A 27,897-nucleotide genomic window follows, 5' to 3' on the forward strand; every position below is an offset into this window, starting at 1 on the left:
TAGGTATTTGGTCCCTCATTTTACATTAGTTTAGTAGGGGCCTTTTGTTAGCTATCTTTCGGTAACTATCGGCCGGCTGACAGTCCAAGCCGAGGCTTGGACAATGCAGCCTGTGGCACGCCTGCACGTCTGGGGGGATCTGGCGTCAATAAAAAAAAAAAAAAAAAAAAAGCTGGGTAATATGCTAAAAAAAAGATGAGAGACAAAAAGGCGATCCTAATAGGCAATACGAACGTTCTCATCCCAACTCTCTTCTACTTCCTCCTTTCCCTCCTGTGTCGCCGCCACCGCTCTCCTCTGCATCTTCCTCTGTGCCCTATTCAAGATCGGATACAAGGTCTCCCTGCCATACCAGGCCTTCTGCCTCGATGCCGCAATCCTCGACATCGTCGACTTGCCACTCCCAACTAATTCGTCCGCGTGTGCCAGCACTGCCGCATCGATCATGGCCGGCCCGAATGGGCCCCACAACCCTGCTGTCCCATACTTCTCATGATCGAATCGATGCCATCCCAGCTCCTGGAGCTTTCGGAAATCGTGCTCGGAGGTTGTGTCTGTAGTCACGATGACGGGTAGTCGGGAGACGAGTCCGCGCTTTGCAGCGGCCTCCCGTGCGCGGTCCACGGCGTCGATGTAGCGCTCGAATGGGATCAGACATGAGTCCATGCTATCACTGCGGCATTTCGAACCAATGTCGCCCCTACGCAGATGCAGAGCGATATGGGGGATCCGTGTCAGGGGTGCTGCGATGTTCTCCGCCGCTGGGTTGACGATCACTCCGGACTCTGTTGCGTCCTCGTTCAGGTTCTTGGGGAGGCTCATCTCGATGGGAACTTCCAATTCCGGGAGCACCTTTTCCCCGGGATCGTCGTTGACGGTAACGACGATTCCTTGATCGCGTTGCAGCTCCTCGTTGACCTTCTCAGTCGCATACCTCATTATTTGCGGTACGAAATGGATGTGCTTCCCAATCTCGTTCCAGATTCGGTTTGAGTGCCCAGGGTCCTTGAGCATGAAGGCATTGCTGAACATCAACACATGGTCCTCGTTATCGGCATATCGCGCCAACAAGTCATCTATTACGATCAAGTCGTCGAGTCCCAAGGTGAGGCCTTTCAGATTTGTGTTGTAGACCTTCATTCCAGGTTTCAATGGCGGTGCTCGCTGGAAGATCAGTTGGAGCAAGAAATGCCAACGAAAGATCTTGGCCGAATAATTAGTTCCGTGATCCGGCCCTTCATACCCGTCAACGATTTGACAGGTCAGGTTCTCAGCAACTTGATCCCAGGCCTTCAGCACGAGCTCATAGTCATGCTTTCCAGCAGAGGCTCTGGCCTTATCCGCAACTGCTCGGTCGCGCCCAATGATCCGTTGAGTTGCAGTCAAGGGTCGAATAAGATCCCATTCGACTACAGGCACGCCTGTGAGGTGTGTGAATCTCGGTAGATCAAAGTAGTTGGACCAACGTTGGTGTGTATTTTCGCGATCGTGCGAGTTGGAAACAATGGGTGGGAGGATGAGGGTTCTGTTGAGCTTCTGGGAGATGAAGGCCACGATTTCGAAGGCCATGAATTGGTTGGTGAGTCCAGCGTAGGGTAAGTAGGAGAGGTATTTGGTGTTGGGGTCGAGTAAGGAGACAGCAGGCTCAAGAGGTCCGAGAGTTGAGGGATATGTGAGTTTATAATTTACATGGTTCTTATGCTTCTTATCAATGTGCTCCTCATGGAGACCTTGTTGCTGTAGTTGGTGCCGATCTGTAGAGGAGGGGAATAGGGAAGGGGAGGATGAGGACGAGGGATAACTGAAGTCGGGGTCGAGGGCGCAGATGTTGCTTAGGAGGGCCCAGGCAGAGATGAGGAGGACGAGTACGAGGGCGACGAATGTCCGGGACCGGGGCCTACAACTTTGGCCTATTCCGCTGTATGCTGTGTCTTTCCTCATAGGGGAAATATCTTGGGATCGAGACTATGTACCAATCCGTTCGATCGAGGATGAAAAAGATGGGGTGTGTTGAGGAGAAAAGGGTGAAGAGTGAAAAGTGAAAAGTGCAGAGTGAAGAGTGAAGAGTGAAAAGTGCAGAGTGAAGAGTGAAAAGTGCAGAGTGAAGAGTGAAGGGCGAAAAGTGCAGAGTGAAGAGTGTGGAAGAGTGCAAAGGGCGTGAGGGCTGTGAGGAGAGTGAGGATGGGGACCGGGGAAAGACAGGGGTGAAAAGGAACGAAAGGACCCCACCCCCTCTCGCTCTCCAGGTTTCCTTTTGTTGTGTTCGTTGTGTTCATTGTGTTCATCGTGTTCATCGTGTTTCATACCTTCACAGTGGTCGTCCTCGGATAATAGATAGGCTACAGTGGAATGGCACGTTTTTTAGGTGACAACCAGGTCTGTGCGCAGAGTCTAGTCTCGACCCAGCCCTTTCTGTCTGTTAAGGAGGCCAGAAACATCATGTTTCCATTTTTGGCCACCTACAGTAGAAGGGCCTATGCGCTGTGCTTTTGTACCACGTTCCAATTCCAACGGCCGAACGGAACGAATGGGAGGCCGCGACAAGATAAGCTATTTTTAACACATATAGGGCGGACGGAAAAAGAGTGTTTGATTTTCTTACTGCACTTGGTGGCGTCCATCTGCACCATCGCTTCCCTCTTTTGTTATTTCATCATCATCCTTCATCATCCTTCATCCTTTCATCCCGCCCCCTGTTCATCATCATCTATAATAACGAACCCTTCATCCCTCCCAAGGATATTACATCGCTATACAAACATGCCCTCCGCAAGTAGTCTAGGCCTCACTGAGCGCCAGGCGGTCATCCTCACCGTCGGCTTTTAGTAAGACCTTGTTCCTTGGCCTTCAATTGCTCAACGTGTGTATCCACGGACCAACTGCTAATCAACTGTACTGCAAACACTTCACATCAATGTACTTCCTCGTTTATCCAGCATGGTCACAGCCTTGGTCATGGTCAGCTGCAATAAGGTAACATAACGGGACAGCAACCGCCTTTTTAATTACTCGATCGTAACTACTTAAATATAAATTGCTCACAGTCAATGTATTTTTTTTTTTTTTTTGTTATATTTCAAATTAGTGGGCACTTAATACCATCGAGCTGCCGTGGCTGCTGCTGTGGTGTCAGATGCTGATTGCCGTCCTATTGCTCAGGGTCACAAACTACACGGGGGTGCTCAGAATGCCCAAGATTGAGACCCACGTCGCTCAGGCCCTCATCCCCCTGATTGCCATCAACGTGCTCGGACTAGGTGTCAACACCCTCTGTCTGGTGTATGTCGATACCTCGTTCTATCAGGTAAATGGCCCAGAGATTGTTCGGCTCTATTGACAGGACGAGAGATTAAACATGCATGCTTTGTCTTTTGGATGGAGTAAACTGGCTAACCTGCCATTGTTTCTGCACCTTCGTTTTGATCTTTGTCCACGCGCTGTGAATAGATTGCTCGTGGATTGGTCTTGCCCTTCACTGTCATCTTCGCCTATGTCTTGCTCGGACAGCCCTCTGCTCAGCTTGTCCTCGTCTCCTGCTTCATTGTTTTCTGCGGATTCTACACTGGAGTGACAACAGAAATCAATGTCTCGCACATTGGCGTCTTCTTCGGCATTATCTCCTCCGTTACCACCTCGCTCCACGCCATCGTCATCAAAAGGTCATTGGGCTCTGTCAACAACTCATCAATCGACCTCGTCTACTACAATAATGTCCTCTCGCTCCTCGCTACCACTCCTATTGTGTTCTTGAGCGGTGAAATCACCTTGGTGGCCGAACGTTTCGCGGCTGATGGTTTCCAGGCCTTCCACAGCTTCTTGTTCGCAGCGTTCATCACCGGTATCTTTGGCTTCCTGGTCAACCTGGCCGGTTTCATGCAGATCTCAAAGACCTCACCCACCACACATATGATCTCGGGGGCCGTTCGCGGGGTGTTGCAGACCCTCCTCGGCTATTTTGCATTCGGTGACATCATCACCTCAGGTCGCCTGATTGGCATTGTGCTGATTCTCAGCGGCGGTGCCCTTTACACATGGGCCAAGGACCAGGAGATGCGGGCCAATATCAAGCCTACTTATATCCCCATGACCCAGCAGGACGTCGATGGCGACGATGGTGACCACAGGGACAAGGTCGGCAAGGCGTAAAGACAGATCCGCAAATAGAAAGAAAAAAAATCCATTCAAGCGGGTATCCAGGTGCATCATCACAGCATATTCATTAACGACTAACATTAGACGCCATTCATGACACCTTCAGGTCATTTTGTATCATCTTTTTTTTCACCATCGTTCAGTAAAAAATAAAATAAAGGAGAAGAACCTGCTGGTCTTTTAAGTAAATCCGTACGCACATTGTGGAGAGCGACGTTTAATGTGAAACAAGGGCAGTTGGGCCCTGACCCTCTATTTATACAAGCCAGAATTTTTTATTTAAATGGGGTGAACTGCCTGCCATTTTTCCAGTTCCAGTAATAAGTTTCGCCCTCATTCGTCCCAAATCAAGGGACACGCATCATGGCCTCGAGATTCTTCCTCTCCATCCCCGACGCGATCCCTGTCAAGGAACCTTATGAGGAAGTCTTCTCGCTCTTCACTACCGAGACCTCCCAGGCCCCCTGGGCCCATAACCGGTCCGTCTCACAGCAGTCAGCCCGACTCGAGATCGAGCTCGATTTCACCCCTGCACCCTCGCCTGCCCTGAGCCAGCCTGGGTCCAGACCCGATTCTCGGTCAGGGTCGTACTTTTCGCCCACGACCGCTAAGGATACCGACACCGCAGGCAATGACGCAATATTAATCCCAGGACCTATCACCGGAGGCTCAGGATTGGAATCTGATGAATATAATAACGGCTACTCAATTTCAACATCGCCATCCCCTTTATCGCCAACGTTACCAATGACACCAAAAGAGTCAGAGATTGGGATTAACAGCAGCAATAGCAGCTTTATTTCACCTTTGCCTGGCAGTATACCAAAGGTCAAGAGTCCCGCTGCTCGAGCTATCCTCGGGGGTCGTAAATCCAGTCGGATGAACAATGGCGGCGTTGGCGGATCAAGATCTGCAAAGGTAGCGACGGTATCCCTAATCAACAAGAAGCCTGTCGTCATCCATCAATCCCTCTCTACATTGTCTCAGCCGGGTCAAACAGGAACAGTTGTCTGGGACAGCAGTATTCTTATGGCCAAGTTTTTGCTGTCGATCAAGGGGCTGACTACAGGGTGCTATCGATCGCAGCAGAAAGAGAGGCGCGTGCGGGAGGCCCGGATCAGACAGGATCAAAGGACACGGCAGGGCCAGATCCGGAAATTGGAGGAACAAGCCGAGCATTTGGCGGTATCAGTTGAAGGCGATCTGAAAGTCAAGCCTGGAGAGGAGGAGAGCTCAGCGGATGAGGATCAGGAGTACAGCGCAAGCGACGATGATAGGAGCGATGACTATGATGATGACAAGGATGACTCAGAGGTGGGCGATGGAGAGGATGATGACATGTTGATATTCGATCCTGCTGAAACTAGTATTCTTGAACTCGGATCCGGATGCGGCCTGCTTGGAATTGTGATGGCCGATCTCTGTCAGGACCTCTTACTGACTGACCAGAAACCTGTCCTGCCTCTACTTGTCAAGAATTTGCGCAAGAACTTGGATAAGAAACACTTTGACCAGCATTCGACCTCAGCATCGACCACACCAACCGGGGCATACTCACCAGCGACTGCGTCGAGAAAGAAGGAACGCTTTAGCGATATTATTGACCTGGGCAGTTCTGGCATCAAGCCTTGCCATATCCAAGTACAGGAGCTGATATGGGGACAGAGTTTGGATCAAGACTTGAAGCGTGGCCTTGGCTTGGATTACATCGTGGCCACAGATGTTGTCTACAACGAATCCATTATTCCGAAGCTCGTCCATACACTCAAAGAGCTGTGCGAGATCCGCGAACGCGTCCCCCAGGAGTTTCAACAGGGTCAGGGTGAGCATTTCGATCGCTTACAAGAGATGCTATCGTTCTCTTTTACGTTGGAGGGCTCAGGCAGAGGTGGTCATCATGATCCTGATGACGAGGAAGCGATGGGAAAGCGACGGAGTAGAAAGATGAGACGGATGCTGGATAGGACCGTGGTTTTGATCGCTCAAGAGCTACGTACGGATTATGTTCATCTCGCGTTCCTGGAAAGTCTTGAGCAAGCAGGCTTTCGTATGGTTCGGATGCCGAAGCAGATGATGGGCGCGGACTATCAGAGCGGATATGTTATCTATGCATGCTTCATAAAGCGCAACCACTCCATGGCACAGTAGAAAAACCAGCGCAACAGCAATTGCCTGTGATCAAACCTTTTACGTGGCACTACCCAAAAACAATTATTCTTGCATGGATTTTGTGCTAGCCTCCATAACTGCAAACACAGCAATTTAGCTGAATTGAGTTATGCCTACCCTCTTAAGCCTGGGTAACAAATAAACTCGTGTCATACTAGTCCCTAGCATTCCGTGCACAGAAACAAACATGATGGCCATGTCGCATAACTGCAAGAGATCCCATAGCAGGTTTAGGTGCTGCTTTCTGTATGTCTAAAATGAGGGAAATGCGTGCGTGTGGTCTTTGGTCTAAAATGTGGAAATGGTCTATCGAGCAATCTTATCCATTGGGGGACATGCTTGATATGAATAGAAAAAAAGGGAGAGGGCGAGGGCAGCGGTAAAGACCAGCGGTAATCTTCAGAAGCGATAGGGTTTTTCTCCCGAAGAAAACCGCGAGATTAAGGCCCAGCTCGTGGTATTTTACCTCAACCCACAGTCGCAACGACGGGCCAAGCGAGGTACTCGAGGACGTTAGCGAAGCCGATAGATCCTCCTCCTTTTTGTTTCCTTCACCTTCGGTCTCTTTCACCCAGCACTCCACCATCGCGACGCCAAACGGGGAAACGCCCTCTACTCCAACGCTAACGATTGTCCAGGCACCCACACCGTACAAGGGGAAAATAACGAGTTCGTCGATCACATCGGACACAGGGTAGAATACGGGGCGGCGACATGGCGGACAGCATCGATAAGGCGGCCCAAGGAAATGCCAGCCAGGGACCTCTGGCTCTCGCCGATATGAAGTCCCTCGCTGTTCTGGAAATATCAGGGGACCGCGCAGGGTTACTATCTACCCCAGATAAAACCAGCGGGGCAAAGGCAGGACTTGAACAGGAAGAACCTATCAAGAGGGCAATGATGGAGGAGGACAAAGGGAAAGACGGAAATAGCCATGAGGAAAAGGAGGAGGAAGAAGAGGAGGAGGAGCCCCCAATAGCGGAGATCCTGGAATGGAGGGCCACAATCAACGCCTTTCAATCGCTAACAGGTATGAAACTAGGATCTTGAACACACAAGTTAGCCGAACAGTACCCTCCCCTTAGGCCGTTCAACCAGTCACTCATAATGTTCGTGGAGGTTCTCTAGCTATCCGCCGATGGTATTTCAAGCCTGGCAAGAAGGAATGGTGTATTGGCACTAATAGGTATGTTCACAATTAAGTCTTTTTTTTTTGTATACTTGTGTCGACTGCAGAATGGTTATTCAAGCACCTCATCGATACTCGTTCAAACTTCAATGACAGGCCGACAAAACCAACAACAGTCGACGCTAGAAACCTGTGGATGGCTGAACTAGCTATGGATGGCATCGAGCCTGGCAGCTATGAGCTCGTGATCTGTATCTCTCTTAAGGACATGGATGTCGATACTATCGAGAGCATAACCACCGATTGCTGGCCGGCATCTTCAAAAGGATTTTTTTATAGCACGGTATGCTTATCCTGACAGGAATCGCATGGATAGCCTGTTGTTGCATTCTTATGATGTGCGTCGCCCGCAGTATCGTAATAACGTTGGCTATCATTCTAGGAAAACGCGACTGCGACACTGATAGAGAAGGCCGAGGCACGACGGTTCCGTAAGTGGAATCAATGCTTGGAATGGATAGGAACGAAAGCTAATCGTATGTCTAACCTTGACGGGAACCTGACATCGCGTGTTGCTCTCTTGTCTTAACTGCAGCGAAGGATGACTTTGCACGATTACGACTGTACCGACCAATCGGCCATCAGTTGGGAAGGTGTCAATTCTTCTCGATATCCCTTATAGCCGAGGCAGGTGCGGACCCTACGCCTTCGTTCGAAATTCATTACATCGAAGTGCAACCGATCCAGCATCGATCCACAGAAGTAAACAGAGGTACAAAGGCTGTGGGATCAAATTGTAGAGCGAGCGGATGTCCTAAACAAAGATTCTGAAGTGATCGACTGACATCAAATACATGGTATCTAGATCACCTGGTGTTCGGCGACGACAACCCCAGCCAAATCATCAGCGTGGGACCCAGTGATGGGGTGTCGAACGAGCCGGTCGAGATCCGCGCATACGATCTTTCCGATACTGGAGACTATGCGGGGACGCTCTACATCTCGAATAGCATTGCACATGTGGACATGTGGGACCTGCGAACAAAGGCTGGTCAGTACGATACCAGCTCGCCTCAGTTTTTCAAGACGCCTTTTGCGCAGACCACCTTTGAGGTGCCACCATCGCTGACAGATTCGCTGAATAGCTTGACTATCTCTATCAGCATGTCCGCTTTCGGGTCCCAGATGACTGTGTCTACTATCACCAAAGTGGGAGATGAAGAGGGCATTCCCTTTCGCGTCTACAGGTGTTCTCCCACAGCTCCTGCTGATAAAGACCTTTCGCGACCATGGCCTCTCAAGAAAGCAACGACAATCTGCGACGGCGAGTACTTCAACCTCATCTCTTTTCACCGGAGCGATCCTGAAAGCACCGACGAGGAGGACGAAAGGTTCTGGACATGCGATGGATGTGTCTTCACCGTCTACAGCACCAAGGGTAGGTGGGCGCTGCTCTACTCCCTCCAGATGCAATGGAAGGCGGATGCCTTGACCGCGCAAACGGTTCTTACCAGCATTCAGGGACGGTATTTTGCATGGACAGGTTCAAGAGGCGCAATCTCTATTTGGGACTTTGATACCGGCAAACTCGTCTCTCATATATTTACTGGAGACAACAGCAATGCAGCGTACCCCTCTTTATCGCCGGACGGATCCAAGGTGGCTCTCTCAGTGAAGGGAACGATTCAGATCCGGGACACTCTCACCGGCATCAAGCTTGGTATCTTCAAGAAAGGTCTGAACGACGGTAACTTCTACGAGGTTGCCTTTGGTCGCGATCACTTCATGGCTTTCAACGCGGAAGTATCCACGTCGTCCAGGCAGCTGCGGCATAACATGAGGAGCATTGTCCGAGCCAGAGACCTAGCTATCGTCAAGATCCACCAAATTCGTGAAGACTATCGTTTCCAGTATCCGCAGACAGGCCATGATCCAGTGTTTGCGTACTCTCACGTATGTACAGCGTTGTCTTGCTTTACTTAACATTATCTGTATAAAACTCTGCGTTAACCCTGTTAATCCCTCGTTCTCGCTCTCTAGGGACCGAATCTGAATATTGTCAAACTGGGCCCGATCTTATCTCCAGCTCCATGTATCGAATGTGGAGGCGATGGTGTCTGCGAAAGCAAGGTCATTGCATCATACACGTTGCATCAAAACTGCTATTACGAGCTGGAGAACTCGGCTGGTTCAAAGTTCGTGCTATCATCCGATATCCAAAGTATCTTTGGCAGGTCCACGAAGGTGGTGGGGGTATTTATTCAAAACGAGGATAGAGAGAAAGAAGGCGAGGAGGACGCCAAGAAGGATGGCGAGGAAGATGAGGAAGGCGAGGACCGGGAGATTGTAAGAAGCATGATTATCCCCGTTGGAAGCAACGTGTCCAGCTACACCGCCTTCTTTCTTCCCGAGACATCGCAGCTGGGAATCGTCACAGATGGAACTGGATATTTGCAGTTGTGGACCCTGTCGGCGAAGGGCCCTAGAGTTTGTGAACTTGCGCTCATCTGGCGATTCCAGGAACTTCCTGAAGATATGGAGTGGACGGACGTGTGTTACCGAGAGGTACTATCTGTAGAGGCGTGCGTGCACGCCAAAAAGGTCAAGGTCCGCCTGATGCCAGCCAAGTGGTACAGATATACATATGACATCACGGCTATCGCAGGGGATCCGCAAGAGGATACTCTAACAGTGCCTCTTTCCGATGAGGACTCTCTCTCTGCCTCAGAAGAGTACCGATTGGCGGAGGGATTTATCCGTCTGGTGAGCGTCTATGCCATGGGGGCGGATGACTGCAAGGAATCCATCATACGCTACCTGAAGAAATACATTCGCCCGACGCTCGAGAGCCCAGTATCTTCGCTGATAACCCTTTGCATTGCGTGGGAACAGGATAAGAAGCACTACTTTGAGACGATCATGAAGGAGCTTCTCCCTATTGACCGCATCACCTGGGTTCCAGATGCCAATGCCACCAAGGGCGACAACCCTTTGGGTATTATTCTCGAGAAGGCTAAGACCAGATCGTCCGCCTATGGCGCCGCCAAGATCATCATGGACTATTGTGTGACCCACGCTAATAGGTCCAGGAACCTTGCTTTCTTAAAACCTCTATACGACGTCTTCGGCGATGTCATGGAGGTCTTCCCCGACGAAGCATACCAGATCCTAGGTAGGATCGCCTTCATACCCGTCATGCATTATTCCTACATATTAGAAAACCGTATAATTGCCGAGCCTCCAAGGATTCGCCTACGATTTTGGGAACCAAGAAACGAGGTCATATACAAACTAAAAAATCCGATCTTCCAGCTTCGTGTGTCTGCGGAGGAACCAGATCCAAATAACCACAAATTCACTCGGCCGATATTCATGGTCGCCTTTGACGCCCTTTGGCACTATCGAGATGAGACCAAACCTCCGGGATCAAACGCCGATGCCCTGAAGGATGTATCTGATACGACGACCACCAACTGGTACAAGACCCTCTACTACATGATCCGACTGAAGACCCGTTTAAGAATTCACAATTATGTGGAGGCGTATGACTTTAGCATCGAGTTTTATGACAACCCTGCTATCGCAGCATTGGTCACATACAAATGGTAGGACTCACCATGCCGCTAGGCGCTCGAAAAACATACCACTGAGTGCCCCCTAACGCTTTGGTCATCTTGTTGATTTAACGCCCATTAGGAATACGATCGGACACTGGTACTGGCTTGTGCGGTTCTCATCCCAGTGTTGCTTTTACGCCCTGGTGGTGATCGCATCTCTTATGCAGGTGTACTACCACCAGCCAAGTCAGCTCATCGGTCTGTTTATCGCCATCATTGTGCTGGCTGCTGTGTTTCTTTGGCTCGAGCTACTCCAGGCTTTCCGCAGTGTATCGCGTTACACAAAGTAATGAACGATGGAAAAACATAAGAGTTCGACACAAAACGCGTATGTAGCTAACATCTACTGTTTTACTCTTTGTTTGCATCGTGCCTCTCAGGTCCGGATACAATATCCTGGACGTCCTTGCATTCGGTCTTCCGATGACAGCTGCAATCCAACAGCTGTTTGTTATCTATCAGTCCGACTCTCTCGGTAACACACGCCTGCTCAGCTTCTCTGTTCTGGCAGTCTTCTTGCATATGGTAATAGGGGTCGCAATACTGCTGTGCTTCCTGGCCCCCTCGTATAGAGCCCAGTCCATGTTGCCTCCATCGTAAACTTAGCAATGGCCTTGACCTTTTTTTTTTTTTTTTTTTTCCTTTTCTCCCCCTCCTGTAGCTATTCGAACTGAGGATCAACAAGAGCGTGTGCAAGTATGTCACCATTATCCAGGAGACGGTGATTGAGATCCGCGTATTCTTCATCATCTTTGCAACCGGAATTTTGGGGTTCGCGGTCGCGACCCTGCACTTGCTCCGAGGCTGTCCCTATGAGGGATGCGAAGAACCAGAGACGGCGTTCTCGCACAATTTCTTGGGCGCATTGTCGGATACGTATTTTTTCATGGTAACGGGCAGCAATTCCCACGGTGCTGCTCTCGCGGCTCTTTAACGAACTACGGGATGCGCTCTCACTAAACCGCCGGATTTGCGTTTTTTTTTTCTTCCTCCTGTTCTGGCTGTGTATAGGGCGGACGCTGGGACCCTGTTAGCGACGAGTTTGCTGCTCAGGAGTGGGCCTTCCATCTGCTGATGGCGATCTTTTTCTTCTTTACGGTTGTTCTGATGCTGAACGTCCTTATTGGTAGGAACATATCCGCCTTTTTTTTTTCTCTCTTACTTATCCTTCTCTCCTTTCCACTTTTTTATTCTCTCTGTCTTTTTCTTTCTGTCTTTTTCTTTTTGCGTGCATGACGGCTGTCGAGAACATGCGCTGCTCGCGACCGCCGCAGACTAATGCGAGGCTACGTATCCATACTACACCGAATAGCGCTTATCAATGTGGCATTCCAGAAGGGCGATGACGGCTGGCGCCTTGTCTGGACCGAGTCCCGACTGCGGTACATCGAGTTGGCCGAGAACATGTCGTATCATATCCCCGGGTTCCGTAAGACACACAACTGGTTCCCGAAGGAGATTTACTTTACCGCGACTGCGAAGCAGGTCCGGGCTTATCGTGAAAAATACCACGCCAGAGACAGGGCGACCGAAGATCTGGAGATGATGGAGAAATGGATGCGTGGGCCCGAAGATGACGACGACTATCAGGACGACGATGAGGAAGTCGATGCGGATGTTGGCGGTGGCGAGACCAACATGGACACTAAGCAGGAGGGTGATAGGGACAAAGAAGATAGCGCTGTGACAGAGAAGAACGAAGACGAGAAGAATAAGAACAGTGCTGATGATGATGAGGCAGATAGAGGTCATACACGGCATTTAGATGGGGTGATCGAAGATCTCAGCGAAGCCGAGTATCGCAACACGATTGAAGATAGTGCCAGAAGACGGAGGAGGGTGAAGGCGATCCCTTCATCGGATAACTTGACTGGAGTTAGAGGGGCAGAAAGCGATACAGAAGAGCAGGACGTTTCGTTCTCCCATCAGGGCCAGGGCGACTTGGCTGTTCGTATGCTGAACGTCCAAGTCGGAGACCTCAAGTCTCAGGTGGGAGAGTTGCAGATGCAATTGATGGCGCAACAGGAGCAGGCTCAGAGACAGTTTGAGGAACTCAAGAACCTATTGACGCAGCGCGCCGGGAACTAAGAAAATTCGTCCGCAGCAGTGTATTTGTAGAATAACATAATATATCGACCATGGGGGTTTTAATTTATGCGCGGTGTGGCAGAACTTTGATGCTTCTGCCATCCTCAACAATGATATCAACAAACGATTATTTATTATTTTAGTTCGCAATAGGTACGATAAGATATATGTACAAGTAGAGTCTCTACAGGGTCGGGTAGAGGCGATCGCGAGCATTGTCTCCTTGCGACATCATAGTCATCGATTTCTTCTTGGCCTCGTTTGCCAGCAGTGATTCCCGTAGATCGACGGGCAGGGCCTCGATCAAGAGACGGATCTGATCCCGCAGCTGCTCCTTCTGCTTCATCGTTGCTTTGATTGCACTCGCCTCTGGCGCATATCGCCGTCGTTGTCGCTCTGGACTTGACTCTCGTGATTCTCGTGCACCCTTCGGTCCTTGCACATCTGTATCCCGGCCTCTGTTATCGTTCCAGCCTGTGTTCAGTGACGAGGACGATGATGACCGAGAGGGTGTGGCCGCTCTTGACGAGTTGGAACTGGGGGAGGGGGTGTTCGAAACCTGGCCACCTGACTCTGGATGGCGCTGAGAAGGGATAGTCGTAGACCCAATAGAGCCGCTAGCGCCATTCATGCTGCTTGGATTGAGCTGTTTGTTAGATGGCACAGGAGTCGAAGGAGAGGGCTTTGGTCGACTGTCCTGCGAGACATCTGGTGGCGGTGTCATAGTCCTGGGCTCCGCATCGCTGTTACTGCCACTGCCACTGCCGCTGTGACTCGCTGCTCCACTTTGGCTTCCGCTCCTACTATGGCGGCCGTTGACAGAATGCTTATGGCTAGCTATCAGATCTCCTGACCAGGAGTTACCATTCCCATAGTCTAGCAGTGAATCTGGCCCAGCATCGGTGGAAGTATGCGATCCCTCTCTAGAGAGGCCAGGTCGAGTACGTGCCTTTGATCCGAGACTGAGCAAGTCGCCCTTATTGGCTGAGCTGCCCAGTTCTTCCCTCATCCTGACCAGCAAGTCCACAAGTTCAACTTCATTTCTCCCCTTGACCCATCCAACGACGTCGCCCAAGCTGAGAATCTCCAGGTAGCGCTTCCTGAGTTCGTTCTGGGCCGCGATGGTGCGCAATCGCAGCCATGTCGCAAAGTTGCCGCATTTGAGAAAATCCTTGTAGAAGCTCTGGCATGCTTCCGAGTTGGATTTAAATGTCGACGTTTTGAAGGTGATGGCGGGCGGATTCTTAGACAGAAACTTGAGGAATGTCTGTTGCTTGAAAGGTTCGATATATGGGTACTGAGATGTGGATGACAATGAGCTGTTGGGAGGAAGAGGTGATCAGAACTAGCACTAAAAGACAACCCCCTCATCCAGGTAGATGCATATACGATGCAGACCAAGACTTACATGTCGTTGGGCACCAAAGTGGCGAAATATCGGTTGAGAGGCACCAAGAACTTTTCCGTGAGTGTCGCAAAATGCTTGCGCAGGATATTATCCAGCAGATAATCTGTCGTTCACGGGGTTGAGCGCGCCATAAAGCATGAGATTCTTTTTCCAAAGAAACAGCATCCATATTTCTTCCTCACGGAAATGCAAAAGCAAACATACCAGGCGAGGATCGGTTCGCGGTCGCTTCCGCTAACATGCACAAAAGATTGGTGTCTTTGGCAATCGCTCCTTTGCGTTTGCTAACCACGCCCTAAAAACGCATACCATGCCAGCAGCGAAGGTGTTAGTCACGAACATTGAGTTGTATAGCATAGCATTCCGCACAATCACTAAAAAAAATATAGACCGCAATACTTGCCTGCACAAATTCCAGAGAACTCGGTTTGGCATGCCTTGGACTTCTTACTGCCTTCCCTACTGACCCATCGTTCATCAATCTGTTATTTGGCCTCCTGTTCATAGGTTTGCCTATCTTGATGATATGTGGCCAATGCTCCAGCGTCTTGGCGAAAAATGGATTTGTGACTCCAAGTACAATGCTGCTCGGTGGCGATGACTTGTTGCAGAATGATTTGAAATCCGTGTCCTGGATTGTAAAGTATGGCCGATAGTCTCCGCAGTATGGAATCTAGAAGTATGCGAATGTAAAGCACATTCAGTTCCAACATCCTTTCCACAGCATTCCATGTCTACGCTCCAGTCACTCCAACTCACGGGATTAATGAGGTCAACCAACGAGGCGACAGATTCACTGCAAACTTCAGGAGACGTTCCAATCAGCATAATGGGCTCTGCAAGAGTCATCAGTTCCCAGCACAGCCACAGGTCGGGGACAAGGTCCTGAAAGTGCTTGTACAGTCCGCCATTCATTGGAACAGATGATAAGATGTGGGTATCGGGCTGGAAGGTTGCTATTTCAAAGGGCGCTGTTTCGAGTAGCTGAGGCTGGTGTGGTTTGGCGAGCTGTACTTGGTAAAGTGTACCCATGAAGGGCAACTCCATGAGACTGTCCGTTACAGGGGGTCTCCATGTGGCCATGTTGTGAAAGGCAGCCTCGAGCATGGGCTTGCCGACCTCGAAATAGGCAGGTCCCAGGACAGAGACCAGTTTTGAGAAGAATCCGATGAATGGGTGCTGTGAGAGGAGGACGACAGACTTTTGGAAATACCCTCTTCTAATAGAAGGATCCTGCTTTTGCCTGAAGAAGACATATCCATATAAAAAACCAGCATCCGTAGTCGGGCCTAATTGTAGACCGCGGACAAAGCATAATTGACATAGTTAGCATAATTAGCATGCAATGCAAGGCGTTAAGATAATCAAAGGCCATACCAGTGGCAGCTCTCCCAGCGGTAGTTGATCGGATGCGAAAATTGAAGACGATATCGCCAACATCGAAGGTGTTTGAATCCGGGAAGGAGGAGAAGCAACTAAGACGTAGAGCAAAAAAGGAATGCAGATCAGTGCTCCTGTTTTCACCGAGATGGATTTTCCCCTTCCTCCATTGTGCTACCATCTTAGAACCATGTTCGGGCAGTTTTTAAGGTAATGAGATCCTCCCTGCAGCAACAAACAAAAAGGTGAGCTTACATATTCTTGCTCTCCTCCGGTGTGAAATCCGAGGGCGGATAGACGGACTCGATGGCTAAACAGACAGACAGGGAGCATTGTAGGTTAGCCCCTGCTTGCAGCTGCGATGCAATACGATGTATCGCTGCTCCAATTTGATTGCAAATAATTTAAAAAAATGCGGAGTCCTGTTTCCTGGCCCTTCGTCTGCTCGACCTGGCCCCTGTCTGGGTTTCCATGCTTTTCCTGCTTATCCTATTTGGTCATTATCCTTTCCTCCTAAGGAAACCCTCGTTCCTGTAAAATACTGTTTACGCTTATTCCCTTGTCCATATGTGTAACAATGTGCATAAACAAATGCTCTGTCTGGTACTAGTGGTGTCGTTGTTGTATTGTTCAGTTGTGGGACCCCACAAATGTCCCGAAGTCAGTCTGTCAGAGGACATGGCCTGACTCTCGCTCGGACGATGTGACTCCTGCATGAGCGCAACCTTAAAAACTGAAAAAAGACGAACTCTGATTCGATCCTCCTGCGTCCACATGCCATATGCTTCCTGGTGTCCTGGCGCCGGGTTCCTACTGCTACCGTACCAATAGCGGATATGCTAAAGGCGACGTAGATCCAGTTCCTCACAATATTCCTGTCTCCCAATAGGCAGTTGTAATCCATTGTTCTGCTCAATCGGAGTGCTTGGATGCAAAAGGGGGCAGAGACAAACATAAGACCACTTCGTCACGCCTACGATCGAGACTTGCCTTGGCCTTTTTCGAGATCAAAGTTGACGACACAAAAGCACACCATCCATTGCCGGAGCTGATCAATTGCTATCATATCCATGATATCCCAACTGCTCGATCTCCGGTTGTGGCCCCCATCCAGCTCAAAGTTCTCTGGAATGGTATGGATCGGTGGTCGTCTTGTGGGCGTAGTAGAACCAGGGATTATTGCTGTTGCTACAGTTGCTGTTCCTGTTGCTGTTCCTGTTCCTGTTCCTGTTCCTGTTTCTGTCCCTGTCCCTGTCCTTTTCGACCTTGACTGTGAAGAAGCCGCTGTCGGGGATGAGGTCAAGGATATAGTCGAGACCTGGTGTTCATTGGCAGGTGGTGCTGGGGAAGTGCCTCTGCTTGCTCGCGTCTTTGTGACAACGCTAGAGTTAGTGCGTCGTAAGGAAGAGGCGCCAAAGAGGGCAGGCAGGCTTTCTGTACTGATGGACTGCATGTTGTAGGGCTGGGAAAGGTGTTTCGATCTTGGGCTAGGTTCTTGGGAGGCAGCGCTCTCTTGAAGGGACCCTTGGCGACCGGTCGAGAGAGTTGAGAAGGATGGAGCAGAGGGCGGTGAAGACCCGTACGTAGAAGACATAATTGGAGGACTAGGATAAAACGAAGGAGTAGAGGTAAGAGAGACGATATGAAAGCAATTGAGGGCGAGAGAGAGAGAGAGAGAGAGAGAGAGAGAGAGAGAAGCGAAAAGGTGACTGAGAGCGGAGGTGGAGGTTGAAGGTGGGTAAAAAATGATGTGAAATAAATGAGGCGTGAAAGGCAAAGGCGCTTTGGCTCCGCGTTAGTGTTAGAAACAGAGCCAGGGAAACAGAGACAGGGGGATATAAGCGGAGAAAGCGACCAGCGGGACGTTACGACGGGCGAGTCTGGGAACAAGGAAAAGAGATGGGGATGAGGATGAGGAAGAAATAGTAAGAAAGGAATGATCAATAAAGGTGTGGTTTGCATTTTCGCATTCCTTTCCCTGCCTTCCTGACCTCATTCGCTCCATTCCTATCCCATCCACGGAAATAGACTACAGTTTTATGCAATTACACAAAACACAACACGAACAGGATCCATGGATCATTACTCCACATCAATTCCTGGATATAAATATGTCGACAAAAAAAAGGTCCGTCATCGGACTGGCTGCGACCCTGCAGATGTATAAGAAAACCATATTTACAGGAATGAGGAAGAGAAGGCCAGGTTGTGCAAAGTAAGAAGAGACGTCATGAGCTGCAGATGTTCGTCCTCCAAGCTGGCATCCCAGCTTGGTCCATGTGCGTAGGGTAGGAACCCTTGCATTCGCCCCCCCCCAGTATTGAAATTGGACCATGTTCATGAGCAAAGCTTTAATATTTTTTTACAGGGCGCTACCCGGTTCCCAGTTACAGATCACTGATGATCCTGGCTCTCAAATAGTTCTTATCTGTTGCCTATCCGTATCAGTGAGGTCTAGTATACCGAATCGCCCTTTCACTCAATGATGACATGTACATGAATCGTACATCGACTACCATCCATGTCGCCACCCTTCTGCTGGCATCGATCTATCTTGATGACGGGAATATCGATCGAAGACCTCGATCCAGTCATCGGAGTATTCATCATATGATAGCGTGTATATTCAACATCTCAGAGCTGAAAGCTGAACAAACATATCAAACTAGATGTACCCTTACCCTTTTGTCTTCATTGTGTTTTATCAACTGGCGGTTAAAGAAAATGAAGGAGAATGGTAATATTGATGCAATCCATCCCAATACTTCCTTCCATCATCCTCTCTCAGCTCAGAAGTCAATGTGATGAAGACAGAAGACGGGCCAAACGGATTGCTGAAAGGAATGGATGACGATGAGAGTAGCAACAAACTTCCCGAGTGATATGTAGATTTGAAAAGACACGAGCAAGCAAGCACATCTAGAGGCAGAGTATCAGTCATATCCGAGAACCGTGTTATAATGCACAACTTGACTTTTGTCCCGGGGTTTGGACGATGTACGAAAATCCAGCACGCCCAGCTCGGGCTTTTTTTTTTTTACTTACTCCCTGTCCTAGTGCCGCTGGCACCACCATCACCACCCGACAGTAATCGTTAGAACTCAGGAAAGTCCTAGAAAGGGAGGCGGGGTTTATTCAGCACATATACCATTCTAACGTAGGCCAAGGGACGCAACAAAGCAATGCGTTTAATTATATACACGATTGTTCATGACGCGTCTTCTACGTTTGTCGTTCGAAGGAGCAGCTGCCAGTGTCTTCGATGTCTCGACACATACGCGCCACTTGAAGCCATAGATGGCAATTAACCACAATAGCACGATCCTAGGGCCGATGAAAGAACTACCGCCGCAAAACGCCCGGACGTGTTACATCTGCAATATCTGCTCATCCACACACCTGCAGGCTGCAAACACCACCAACAAAGAACCGCTCAAGAGGCAATTGTGGGCAGATCGACTCTCATAGTCTTGCGATCCATAATGGCTGATTTCTCTATTCGTAGACAGCTGCCTTTGCTTTGCTCCTTCATCTTATATTCTTATATATATCTTCGCTCTCCCTCTCTCTCACACACACTCTCCCTATTATCCATTTCCTCCTACCCTCCCCCTCGTCTTGCTCGCTCGCTCATACGCTCTTAGTCTCTATCACAGGCCTTCACTCGAATAAGAACATTCTTGTAAAATATGTCCGGTTTGCGGATCGACTGCTTATCAACTGCACCTGCATTGGATCCTGCCATCCCCTTCCTGCAATACCTCCCCATACTTCGAACCCTCTCACGTCATGTGCACCTCCTGCAGCAACAATCTCACGGTCTCTTTCTCGCCTCCAATCCACAATTGAATCTACAACCGACCTCTAATACAACACCCGCACAGCCCCTCAATGTGCCCCAAGAAGCTGAGGATCTCTTGCAAACCAGTATGGCCCTGGCTTTGAGGTTCTGCAAGGTAACGCTAGTTCTACTGCCGGAGCTCCCTTCCTTTCAGCGACGTGTTCATGGCGCTATACTACGAGTCTTTGCACGGCAGGCCACCTGCTTTTTGGAGCAAATCCAGAGGTACCGCGACGGCGGCGCTGTAGGTTTCTGGCAGAGATACAGACCGCCTGCTCCCCTACCTAACGACAGCCGACAGCAGGGGGACGATCCTGGTAACAGGCAGCAAGTGGATGTTGGTGATCTCACACCAGGTCGGGCCACGGCCACAGTCAGCAATGGCCCTGTGGTGTTTTCGCATGAAAACGCAAGACCTGAAAGGCCTAGAAGAGTTCACACCGTTCCGAATTTCTCGGCCAGAAGGCACAATCAACGTCGTAGCAGGTCTTCGGCTCGATCGCCATGCTCAAGTGCGCAAGCGACACCTAGACCCAGATCAGAATCCAGGGATGCCTTATTCCGTCATCAGGCACCAGGAAACAGCTCGGATAAATCATTATTATCACGCCCGATATTATCTGCCATTGTCCAAGTATCTGTTCTAAGCGGAAGATCATCAGCAACAAGATCTGAAGGAACCTCACAAGCAGCTACAGCTGCACGAACTATATCACCAGTCAGACCTTCACTGAATCCTCCACCAGACTTGACAGCCAGCGATCTCTGTCAGCCTGAACGAAAAGCGGAGCATGCGCAGTCTGCGTCTCCCGACAGATTATCGTCGTCTCCAGCGAACCTGCCCGCACGCGAGCCTCCGGTTTCTATACGGGCAAGGCCAATAGTTGCCGCACCGGACCTGACTGTCCATCACCCTTCTACTTGCGTTCGTGAGGCAACCCATGGAAGAACAATGAGAGCAAGACCAGCGTCCCCAGACAATAGAACCCTTTCAGTAGCTCAGACTACCGCCCGTCTTCGTTGCGAAGACACGCCTGCGACACAGTCCACTAAGTTCAATGCTGCTTATCCGGAGCCAGCGGATACTCAGGTGGATGCACTCGAGAGATCTCAGTTGATTAGTGAACTGGAACATACAGTTCTAAACTTACCTCTTCCAGGCCAGCGCCACTCATCTTCGTCCTCGATTTCGTCCCCAACGTCTATGTCAAGGACGTCGATCGACTTTCAACAAGAGCTCTCTCGTCGCCTACATCTAGCGGGCGCGTCTTTCTCAGCTTCTTCACTCTCACCGGAGATCGTCGTTACGGCAGCTACGTCATCGGCCTCGACGCGTTCTACGCCGTCAGCATCCTCTAGTTCTTCAGAATCCGAAACTGTGTCAATGCTTGCAATACCTTCTAGATCCTCTACTCGTTCTACACACAGACGGATACTTCCTTCATCTCCGGATACAGAATCATTTAGAACTATATCGCAGCGATCATCCATGGTCCAATCCCTAATACAGCGCTATAGCGACCCAGACAGTTGTGAGGAGACACAGTCTCCACTTAACCACCAGTCGTCTCGATTCCAGGCCCCGTATCAAGACCTGTCATCTGTTCATAATCCGAAAAGCACAGCAACTAGTAAGTAGGCAATTTAGCATTCAAAAAAAAGAAAAGAAAAGAAAATGGCCTTCAATTCTAACAAGTTTTCATCCCTACAGAACGCGCGCCAATCTCCGTTCGACCTATCACCCCTACCTCCGGATTAATGACGCGTAAGGCAGGATTTCGACCAGGTGCTAGAAACCCCCTCTCTATTCAATCATCGACTTCGGCTTCCTCAGAAGCACAGCCTCCTTCCTTGATGTTATTATCCTCTTTCACCTCCTTTTCAGCTACATTGTCCATTTCAACCGCATCAGGCGGAGCCCCTGCCGCTACCTCTGAGGTTAAGGCCAGCGGCATTAACGATGTACGGACGCTTGTAAACGCCGCCGGTGAAACTCTTCCTGAACCCACAGCGGGCTGGACTCCTACTGCCTCCGGCATTGAGAACAGCAGCGTTACTGCTGCTCGAGCCCGTGCAGGTTCCATTGGGCAAAGCCGATCGTTGGCGGATTACGAGCAAACTATGATTATGGAAACCGAGGAATTCGTGCGAAAAGTCGACACAGGTGCGAACCATATCCTGAATAGAATCTTTAGCCATGTGCCGCGACAACAACCAACGACCCAACACGTTAACAAAGACAGCAATCACCAAGGTTACAGTCGCTACTCTAGCAGAAACGGGTCCAGCCCAGTACCCCAGTTGGCAAGTTTGTCCAGTATACAGGTATCAAGCCCAACACCTCGGCTGCAAAGCCCTTGCGAGAGCGTGAGCGAGATGCGCTCAACGGCAGAGGCTACAGACGCGCGCTTCACAAAGAAATACGTCGAATGTGACGAGGACAAGGCAGTCAACCAAGGCAGGCCCACTAGGGATTACACGAAAGGGAACCGAGCGTCAGATTCCCGGTTAAGGTCCTCGACTGATTCCAGAACCGTGGGTGGCAGTGTGAGTAGGGTACAATCTATTGTTGATCAGCTAAACGAAGGTTCGGCCGCAGGGTCCCAAGGGAAGCAACCTGCCGGGGTTGATGCGCCAAGCGTACGTGCAGCTCAGCGCCAGGCCCTCAAAGCATCGCCTGCTGCCACTTCTGGGATTACATCGCTTACATTAAGTCGCGACCACAGCCGCATCGGTTCCACGAGGCGGAATTTTACAGGCGAACGATCCTCGTCTCAGCTCCCCATTTCATGTACACAGGCGACCCAGTCCTTGAGGAGCTCTCCCACGGATTTTACGGCATCTACATCTAACCGTTATCGGACGACTGTGGAGGATGCGAGCAGTAGGCTGTCCCAGTACAGTGGACAAGGGTCCAATAACGACAACGACAACAATGACGACGAGGACGACGATAGTTCCAGCTTTATTGAACTTATCCGTGTTCCGACCCAGAGTTCGATTCGCTCCTCTCGATTTAGTCCGTCTCCTTCGTCCTCCTTGTCTTCGTCCACCTCTCGATCCGGAGCTGCCGCCCAGAGCTCCCATGACCTCTGTCCAATTGCAAGTGGTCATAATGCACAGTCACCTAGCGACTCTGATAGCGGCGACGACAATGAGCCGCTGCAATACTTGGATGTGGGGGATTCCCATGAACCCAAAGCATGGCTTCAAAGGAGTACTGTCGCTACAGACGCTCAGTTGTCACTGCTACATAGGGATTCTATCCGCCCATCCTCTTCACAAAGCCCTGCACCGACAATGGGCGATAGGAGCCGGAGTTACAATAGTCCAAGGAATGACAACATCAATAGCAGTAGCAGCAGCAGCGTCCACAGCGGCGGCACACGATCCCTGCGTATCCATTCTCAGATACCCGCTCAAGCGTCTGCACAGGCGCGTGGGGTAGAAGCCGCGGTTGCAGAAAGACCCAGAACTGTCAGACACGACACTGTATCCGCCTACACGACCCCATTCTCCCCAGAATGCCAGCGATCAGAAACTGACCGTACTCACAGCAACACCGGTAGCAGGCGGCGTATGGCCTCGCCCGTCCCTTCCTTTGCGTCCACACGGTCGACATCCTCGCTGCTAGCTCCGCTGTCGTATCCCTACACTGCGCCGACGGCCACCATCCCGTCCACAGGTTCCTCTGATATATTACCCGCATTCACTACATCAACAGGAGGTACTTCCCGTAGAATGTTCTCCCGCGAGGCCGTCGTCCTGGGTACGCCAGAGACACCGATCTCTTCCACAAGCGCCACTCCGATCAATGTCCGCGAGGCTGCTGCACTTATGCACGAGCGAAGCCTTCTCCGAAGGCATCGCCCTTAGCGAAACTTTTTTTACTTTTTCAATACATGATGAAACTATTATGGAAGCTCGCGCATCCTTCTATATAGGCGCTATTGCGGGTTCTCTAGGTTCACCACATTTGAGTAGACATTCCGCATTTTTTTTTTTTTTTTTTTTCAGTGCGACCATTCTTTTATTATATATGTTACAAGGTCGAGCTGCAAAAAAAGAGTGGAGAGATAAACATGGATATATGCAAAGGTCTGTAGCACTTTGACAATAAAGCGAACGGGGAAAGAACAGGAAGCGGTGCCGCTCGTCCCGTCTTTTTTTTTTTTTTTTTTTTTTTCCCCCCTTATTTCACAGTGAACCCACTCCTGCGCATGAACACAAAGGCACCGAGGCCTACTAACATAAAACCTCCAGACATCAGCATGCTCGTGGGCGTCTACAGTATCGCAATAAAAGACACTCAGTGTTAGTAAGTTATGGAAGAGGGAGACATACAGATTGCTTGAGCAAAAGAGTTTGGCGAATATGTACCTGATTTACATGCGCCGTGCCCTTTTTGCCGAGAGGGAAGATAAATTGCGCCCACGAGAACTCGTGTCTCGCTGCAACGTCTTTGGATTCACGGCTCAAGATTGTCGAGGCTTTTGTCGTCGTGGTCGTGAGTTGCTCGTGACATTCGGGGTGCTTACACATAAACGAGCCAGAAGTGATCTTTGGCGACGTGGGCGTCAATGTCGAAAGCTCTGCTTGTGCTGCGAGCTGCTTTGCTTTCTTGAGCTCCCCCTCCGACTTGGTAACCTCCGCCTTCGCTTCAGTCAGGTCTCGCGCCAACGCGGCCTTGATCATGGCTAGCTCTGTGATTTCCTTTGCCTGCTTCTCAATCGTCTCCTGCAATGTGTTGACCTGTGTTTGGACGGAGGAGATCTCCAACTGCAAAGTGACCACATCTTCAGCCTGGGGTGCAGTCGTCGACAGACGTGTAATTTCTTCCTGATGTTTTGTCATCAACAGCTCCTGTGCTTGGGTCGCTTCACGACCAACGCATTCCAGATTCTCTTTGTGCTGAGCCTCCAGCACGCTCATGACCATTTCCTGCTCCTTTCGAAGACTATCCATGGCCGCTTCATGTTCTTTTTGAAAACTCTCCATGGCTACTTCATGTTCCTTTCGAAGACTCTCCATGGTTTGCTGGTGCTCATTGATGAGCTCACTCATGCTGTCCTTGGCCAGATCGCGTTCCAGTTTCACCTGTGTCAACTCTGCGGCACTCTGGGCGATATCACGTCTCAGGATCTCATCCTCCTCCACCAAAGGCTCGAGCAGGTGAGTCTTTTGAATGTAAGCATCTAGCTCTGCCTGTGTATCGTCTAGCATCTTTTTCATCTTTGCAATCTCCTCCGCATGAATCTATCGATCAAGTACAGTTTGAAATGGGAGGATGAGCAAATCAATTTTGAGTCCAAAAGTATCCCCAGAATACCCTCGCCTCTTCCAAGGTAACACGGATGAGACAAAAGGAAGAAAAAAAGGGCAGGATTCCTTGACATACCTGAGCATTTTCTTCTAGCAGCTTTTCATAGTCGACAGTGGGAACGGTCTGGATGAGCGCCTCGGCGACCTTAACATTGGTATTATTTGCCTTTGCATCCTCCTTAGCTGAGACGGTGATTGCTCGCTCCAGTTCACCAAGACCCTGCTTCAGTTCCCCGAGATCAGCATTGGTCTCCTGTGAGCGTGTGAGTTCGTTTTGGAGTCTAGAGATGATAAGATCGATATTGGTACTCTGACCTCCTGTCACAGCGTTTGTAGTGGAACCAGATTTCGCGGAGCTGGTTGTTGACTCTGATGGTGAGCTAGACCTGAGTTTGGCATGGGATCTAGAAAAAAGGACCAAACTGAATAAATGCCTTGCAATTGGAATAATGAAGCATCCAAGTCAGCAGCAACGTACTCTTGAGGTGATCCTCGCGGCGTAGGGTATGACATGCGGGAGACATAGATCTTGCATGCGACCTTCTCGTGCAGCACTAACGTCAGTAGCGTCAATAAGGCAAAAAAAAAAAAAAAAGACGTCAGTTTTGTTTGCCAATGCTACTCGGTCCGATGATGGTCTGCTGTAGTCAGCAGCAGTGCAACCCATGACCGATGATCGATCGAATGCATAAGTGGCTGTTGCCAGACAGAGCTCATCTAGTGCGAAGCGTTGTTTGTCGTACATGTCTACACAAAATGAAGTGCAAGATGAATGACCCGCTATTGAGGGTACATTCGCATGCCCTCGCCTCGCATAGTCCTGCAGGTCAAACAAATTCTCGGCCATGTACTTACAGGAACCGTCCTCATCCATGATATCGATGCCAAATTCCAGGTGGTCGTTTTGATTTAAGACAAAAGGCTCGCTTTCAACGTTTTCGGGGCAAAGTCGCTTTCCGTTCAAGAAGGTGCCGTTGCTTGACTTGAGGTCGCGAATATAGACCTTATTAACCACAGAAAAGATAAGAGATATTGAGATCAGAACCGGAACTGAGCCTAGACCTTGCTGAAATGCGAGCATGTTGGTCTACAGAGGAGAGGGATGGAGATTCCCTGTTCCAGGTATATATAGTGTCTTGCTGCATTTAACCCCTGACAATACCTTGCTGTTCTCTGACCAAACTTCAGCATGGACACGACTGAGGACCTTGGAGTCAAAATAGCCGTTCGAAGGGTTGGGGGCAGTTGTGACACCGGTTTGTCGACCGATCTTGACCCTAGTGTTCTCCGGCAGCTCCAGGGACTTGAGCGCAAAGCTGCCGTTGGTGGGTTCTAGGACCAAGATTGCGTTTGAAGTAGCGGTTGGTCGGCCATTGGCCGAGGCGAAGTCAACGGTAGCATTGCTGCTGCCGTTTGCCATGATGTATTTGGGGTTGGTGGCGTTGTTGAGGGTGCCTGTGGGCGAGGACGTGGGCGAGAGCGAGGCTGAGGCTGAGGCGGTTGATAGGGTCGGGGCAGCAGAGACGGCAGCGACGTGTCTTTTGGGTAGGATTCCCGAGGAGGTCTGGAGCAAACTATGGACGGGCTGAGTGATGGTTGAAGTGGAGCTGACAGAAGGAGCTGCTCCGATGAGGATGATTAGATGAGAAAGGGGAAGAAGAGGCGAGATTAGGTGGATGGTTGTTAAGCACTCGTTATGTCAGCATTTTGGTGTCACTTGTCTTTCTTCTCGCTTCCACACCAAAAATGAATAGGAGCAAAATGACGAGTGAACAGCACAGCGGAAGAAAAAGAAGAGAGTGAAAGGGCGGGGAAGCAAGGCCATTGAAGACTAATTGACTTACTCCTTGACTTGTTACGATAAGGAAAGGCGGGGTAAGAGGCCGAGGACGAGGCAGCGTTGGTATGGCTGGTATAGTTATTACTGCTGCTGTTGCTGTGGCCATTGGTGAGGACTGCAGTAGGAGAGCCCATTGCGGTTGCGGCGGCAGTGGTGGCTGAGGGCGCAGTGATGATGCCGTTGACAGAGGAGACAGAGGAGACAGAGGCAAGACTGCTGCTGCTGGCTCTGGAGCGGGAGAGGGCGAGGGGCGCACCCTTCATGGAGTCCTCCTCGGGGATCGGAGGACTGTGGCGACGAGCTGACATGGTGGGATGGACTGCAGGGTATTATGTATATGGAGGGAAGGAATATCAGCCGCAACGCGTATCCAGTGGGTGCCAGGTGAAGAAGGAGAAGAAGGACAAGGAGGGCAAGGAATGGGACAGGAGTGGGACAGGAGGGGGACAGGAGGGGGACAGGAGGACGACAGACAGATGTCAAGGAGTTATGAAGAAGCTAAAGAGGTTAAAGAAACTAGAGGGATGTAAACTGCTAAAGAGGCAGAGGAGGAGGAAGAGGAACGCGAGCACGGCTGGGCAGAGGAACAATTAGAGCGATTACAGAGGGGAGGAGACAAAGGAGGAGGAAAGAGGGAAATGAAAGAAGGACAGGAGGAAGAGGGACAACGGCATGACAACGAATGCTGCAACCGTAAATTTAACCTTTCATATGCGCCCATACACCACACACCCACACACCCACACACCATCACACCATCACACCATCTCTTTCCTTCCTCAGCCCTGACTTGACTGGCACTTTCCCGCCTAAATTGCACTCGTCCTCCCTCCACTTGCTAACCTTACCCCTCTCACCAATAAGCACTCAAATACCCAAATACTCAAATACTCAAATACTCAAATACTCAAATACTCAAATATTCCCTTACTGGTCCCCCTCCATTGTCCC

The 27,897-nt window shown here is 50.2% G+C and overlaps 9 protein-coding genes across 9 annotated transcripts; 5 read left to right on the plus strand and 4 right to left on the minus strand.

The window, feature by feature from the left end:
• Positions 1–216: 216 nt before the first annotated feature.
• On the minus strand, positions 217–1,941 carry BC939DRAFT_506708 (uncharacterized protein; the record flags this gene model as incomplete). Its single annotated transcript, XM_051560813.1, has 1 exon — positions 217–1,941. One exon carries the CDS (start codon positions 1,939–1,941, stop codon positions 217–219), a length of 1,725 nt encoding a protein of 574 aa, XP_051408215.1.
• Positions 1,942–2,634: 693 nt separating this feature from the next.
• On the plus strand, positions 2,635–4,331 carry BC939DRAFT_463599 (uncharacterized protein). The gene is made up of 4 exons (XM_051557258.1): positions 2,635–2,825; positions 2,937–2,973; positions 3,086–3,304; positions 3,448–4,331. The coding sequence occupies exons 1-4, from the start codon at positions 2,761–2,763 to the stop codon at positions 4,144–4,146; spliced, it is 1,020 nt and encodes a 339-aa protein (XP_051408216.1). The 5' UTR covers positions 2,635–2,760; the 3' UTR covers positions 4,147–4,331.
• Positions 4,332–4,467: 136 nt separating this feature from the next.
• Positions 4,468–6,487, plus strand: BC939DRAFT_463601 (uncharacterized protein). The gene has a single exon (XM_051557259.1). The coding sequence runs from the start codon at positions 4,516–4,518 to the stop codon at positions 6,298–6,300; it is 1,785 nt and encodes a 594-aa protein (XP_051408217.1). The 5' UTR covers positions 4,468–4,515; the 3' UTR covers positions 6,301–6,487.
• Positions 6,488–11,553: 5,066 nt separating this feature from the next.
• On the plus strand, positions 11,554–13,211 carry BC939DRAFT_463606 (uncharacterized protein). Its single transcript, XM_051557260.1, has 4 exons — positions 11,554–11,592; positions 11,729–11,956; positions 12,079–12,193; positions 12,380–13,211. Exons 1-4 carry the CDS (start codon positions 11,590–11,592, stop codon positions 13,153–13,155), a joined length of 1,122 nt encoding a protein of 373 aa, XP_051408218.1. The 5' UTR covers positions 11,554–11,589; the 3' UTR covers positions 13,156–13,211.
• Positions 13,212–13,252: 41 nt separating this feature from the next.
• On the minus strand, positions 13,253–17,897 carry BC939DRAFT_463610 (uncharacterized protein). The gene is made up of 8 exons (XM_051557261.1): positions 16,934–17,897; positions 16,199–16,253; positions 15,941–16,038; positions 15,323–15,852; positions 14,967–15,236; positions 14,768–14,858; positions 14,564–14,666; positions 13,253–14,474 (listed from the first exon to the last, which is right to left on the minus strand). The coding sequence occupies exons 1-8, from the start codon at positions 17,535–17,537 to the stop codon at positions 13,340–13,342; spliced, it is 2,886 nt and encodes a 961-aa protein (XP_051408219.1). The 5' UTR covers positions 17,538–17,897; the 3' UTR covers positions 13,253–13,339.
• Positions 17,898–17,945: 48 nt separating this feature from the next.
• Positions 17,946–18,486, plus strand: BC939DRAFT_463613 (uncharacterized protein). Its single transcript, XM_051557262.1, has one exon. The coding sequence runs from the start codon at positions 17,983–17,985 to the stop codon at positions 18,160–18,162; it is 180 nt and encodes a 59-aa protein (XP_051408220.1). The 5' UTR covers positions 17,946–17,982; the 3' UTR covers positions 18,163–18,486.
• Positions 18,487–22,957: 4,471 nt separating this feature from the next.
• Positions 22,958–23,779, plus strand: BC939DRAFT_463616 (uncharacterized protein). Its single transcript, XM_051557263.1, has one exon. The coding sequence runs from the start codon at positions 23,085–23,087 to the stop codon at positions 23,658–23,660; it is 576 nt and encodes a 191-aa protein (XP_051408221.1). The 5' UTR covers positions 22,958–23,084; the 3' UTR covers positions 23,661–23,779.
• On the minus strand, positions 23,761–25,173 carry BC939DRAFT_298128 (uncharacterized protein). The gene is made up of 2 exons (XM_051551352.1): positions 24,165–25,173; positions 23,761–24,069 (listed from the first exon to the last, which is right to left on the minus strand). Exons 1-2 carry the CDS (start codon positions 25,014–25,016, stop codon positions 23,977–23,979), a joined length of 945 nt encoding a protein of 314 aa, XP_051408222.1. The 5' UTR covers positions 25,017–25,173; the 3' UTR covers positions 23,761–23,976.
• A 280-nt stretch (positions 25,174–25,453) lies between these two features.
• Positions 25,454–26,672, minus strand: BC939DRAFT_298174 (SMAD/FHA domain-containing protein). Its single transcript, XM_051551354.1, has 5 exons — positions 26,269–26,672; positions 25,962–26,109; positions 25,850–25,853; positions 25,585–25,660; positions 25,454–25,510 (listed from the first exon to the last, which is right to left on the minus strand). Exons 1-5 carry the CDS (start codon positions 26,524–26,526, stop codon positions 25,487–25,489), a joined length of 510 nt encoding a protein of 169 aa, XP_051408223.1. The 5' UTR covers positions 26,527–26,672; the 3' UTR covers positions 25,454–25,486.
• Between the last annotated feature and the right edge of the window lie 1,225 nt (positions 26,673–27,897).

The sequence above is a fragment of the Gamsiella multidivaricata genome (assembly GCF_025024155.1).
Source record: "Gamsiella multidivaricata strain RSA 2152 chromosome Unknown BC939scaffold_78, whole genome shotgun sequence".
Lineage (NCBI taxonomy): Eukaryota > Fungi > Mortierellomycota > Mortierellomycetes > Mortierellales > Mortierellaceae > Gamsiella > Gamsiella multidivaricata.

Coding starts and splice junctions, on each gene's coding strand:
- BC939DRAFT_463613 (XM_051557262.1), top strand. CDS start 17,983: ATGCAATTACACAAAACACAACACGAACAGGATCCATGGATCATTACT.
- BC939DRAFT_463616 (XM_051557263.1), top strand. CDS start 23,085: ATGGGCGATAGGAGCCGGAGTTACAATAGTCCAAGGAATGACAACATC.
- BC939DRAFT_463601 (XM_051557259.1), top strand. CDS start 4,516: ATGGCCTCGAGATTCTTCCTCTCCATCCCCGACGCGATCCCTGTCAAG.
- BC939DRAFT_298128 (XM_051551352.1), bottom strand. CDS start 25,016: ATGAAAAAGATGCTAGACGATACACAGGCAGAGCTAGATGCTTACATT. Junction 24,070..24,164: donor GCACGGCGCATGTAAATCAG/GTACATATTCGC, acceptor GCGATACTGTAG/ACGCCCACGAGCATGCTGAT.
- BC939DRAFT_463606 (XM_051557260.1), top strand. Junction 11,957..12,078: donor CGGATACGTATTTTTTCATG/GTAACGGGCAGC, acceptor GGCTGTGTATAG/GGCGGACGCTGGGACCCTGT. Junction 12,194..12,379: donor GATGCTGAACGTCCTTATTG/GTAGGAACATAT, acceptor TACACCGAATAG/CGCTTATCAATGTGGCATTC.
- BC939DRAFT_463599 (XM_051557258.1), top strand. CDS start 2,761: ATGCCCTCCGCAAGTAGTCTAGGCCTCACTGAGCGCCAGGCGGTCATC. Junction 2,826..2,936: donor ATCCTCACCGTCGGCTTTTA/GTAAGACCTTGT, acceptor TCGTTTATCCAG/CATGGTCACAGCCTTGGTCA. Junction 2,974..3,085: donor TCATGGTCAGCTGCAATAAG/GTAACATAACGG, acceptor ATTTCAAATTAG/TGGGCACTTAATACCATCGA.
- BC939DRAFT_463610 (XM_051557261.1), bottom strand. CDS start 17,537: ATGTCTTCTACGTACGGGTCTTCACCGCCCTCTGCTCCATCCTTCTCA. Junction 15,853..15,940: donor CGCTGGGAGAGCTGCCACTG/GTATGGCCTTTG, acceptor GTCTACAATTAG/GCCCGACTACGGATGCTGGT. Junction 14,475..14,563: donor ACTTTGGTGCCCAACGACAT/GTAAGTCTTGGT, acceptor TCCTCCCAACAG/CTCATTGTCATCCACATCTC.
- BC939DRAFT_298174 (XM_051551354.1), bottom strand. CDS start 26,526: ATGGCAAACGGCAGCAGCAATGCTACCGTTGACTTCGCCTCGGCCAAT. Junction 26,110..26,268: donor TTTGGTCAGAGAACAGCAAG/GTATTGTCAGGG, acceptor GTGGTTAATAAG/GTCTATATTCGCGACCTCAA. Junction 25,511..25,584: donor CCGCGAGGATCACCTCAAGA/GTACGTTGCTGC, acceptor CCTTTTTTCTAG/ATCCCATGCCAAACTCAGGT.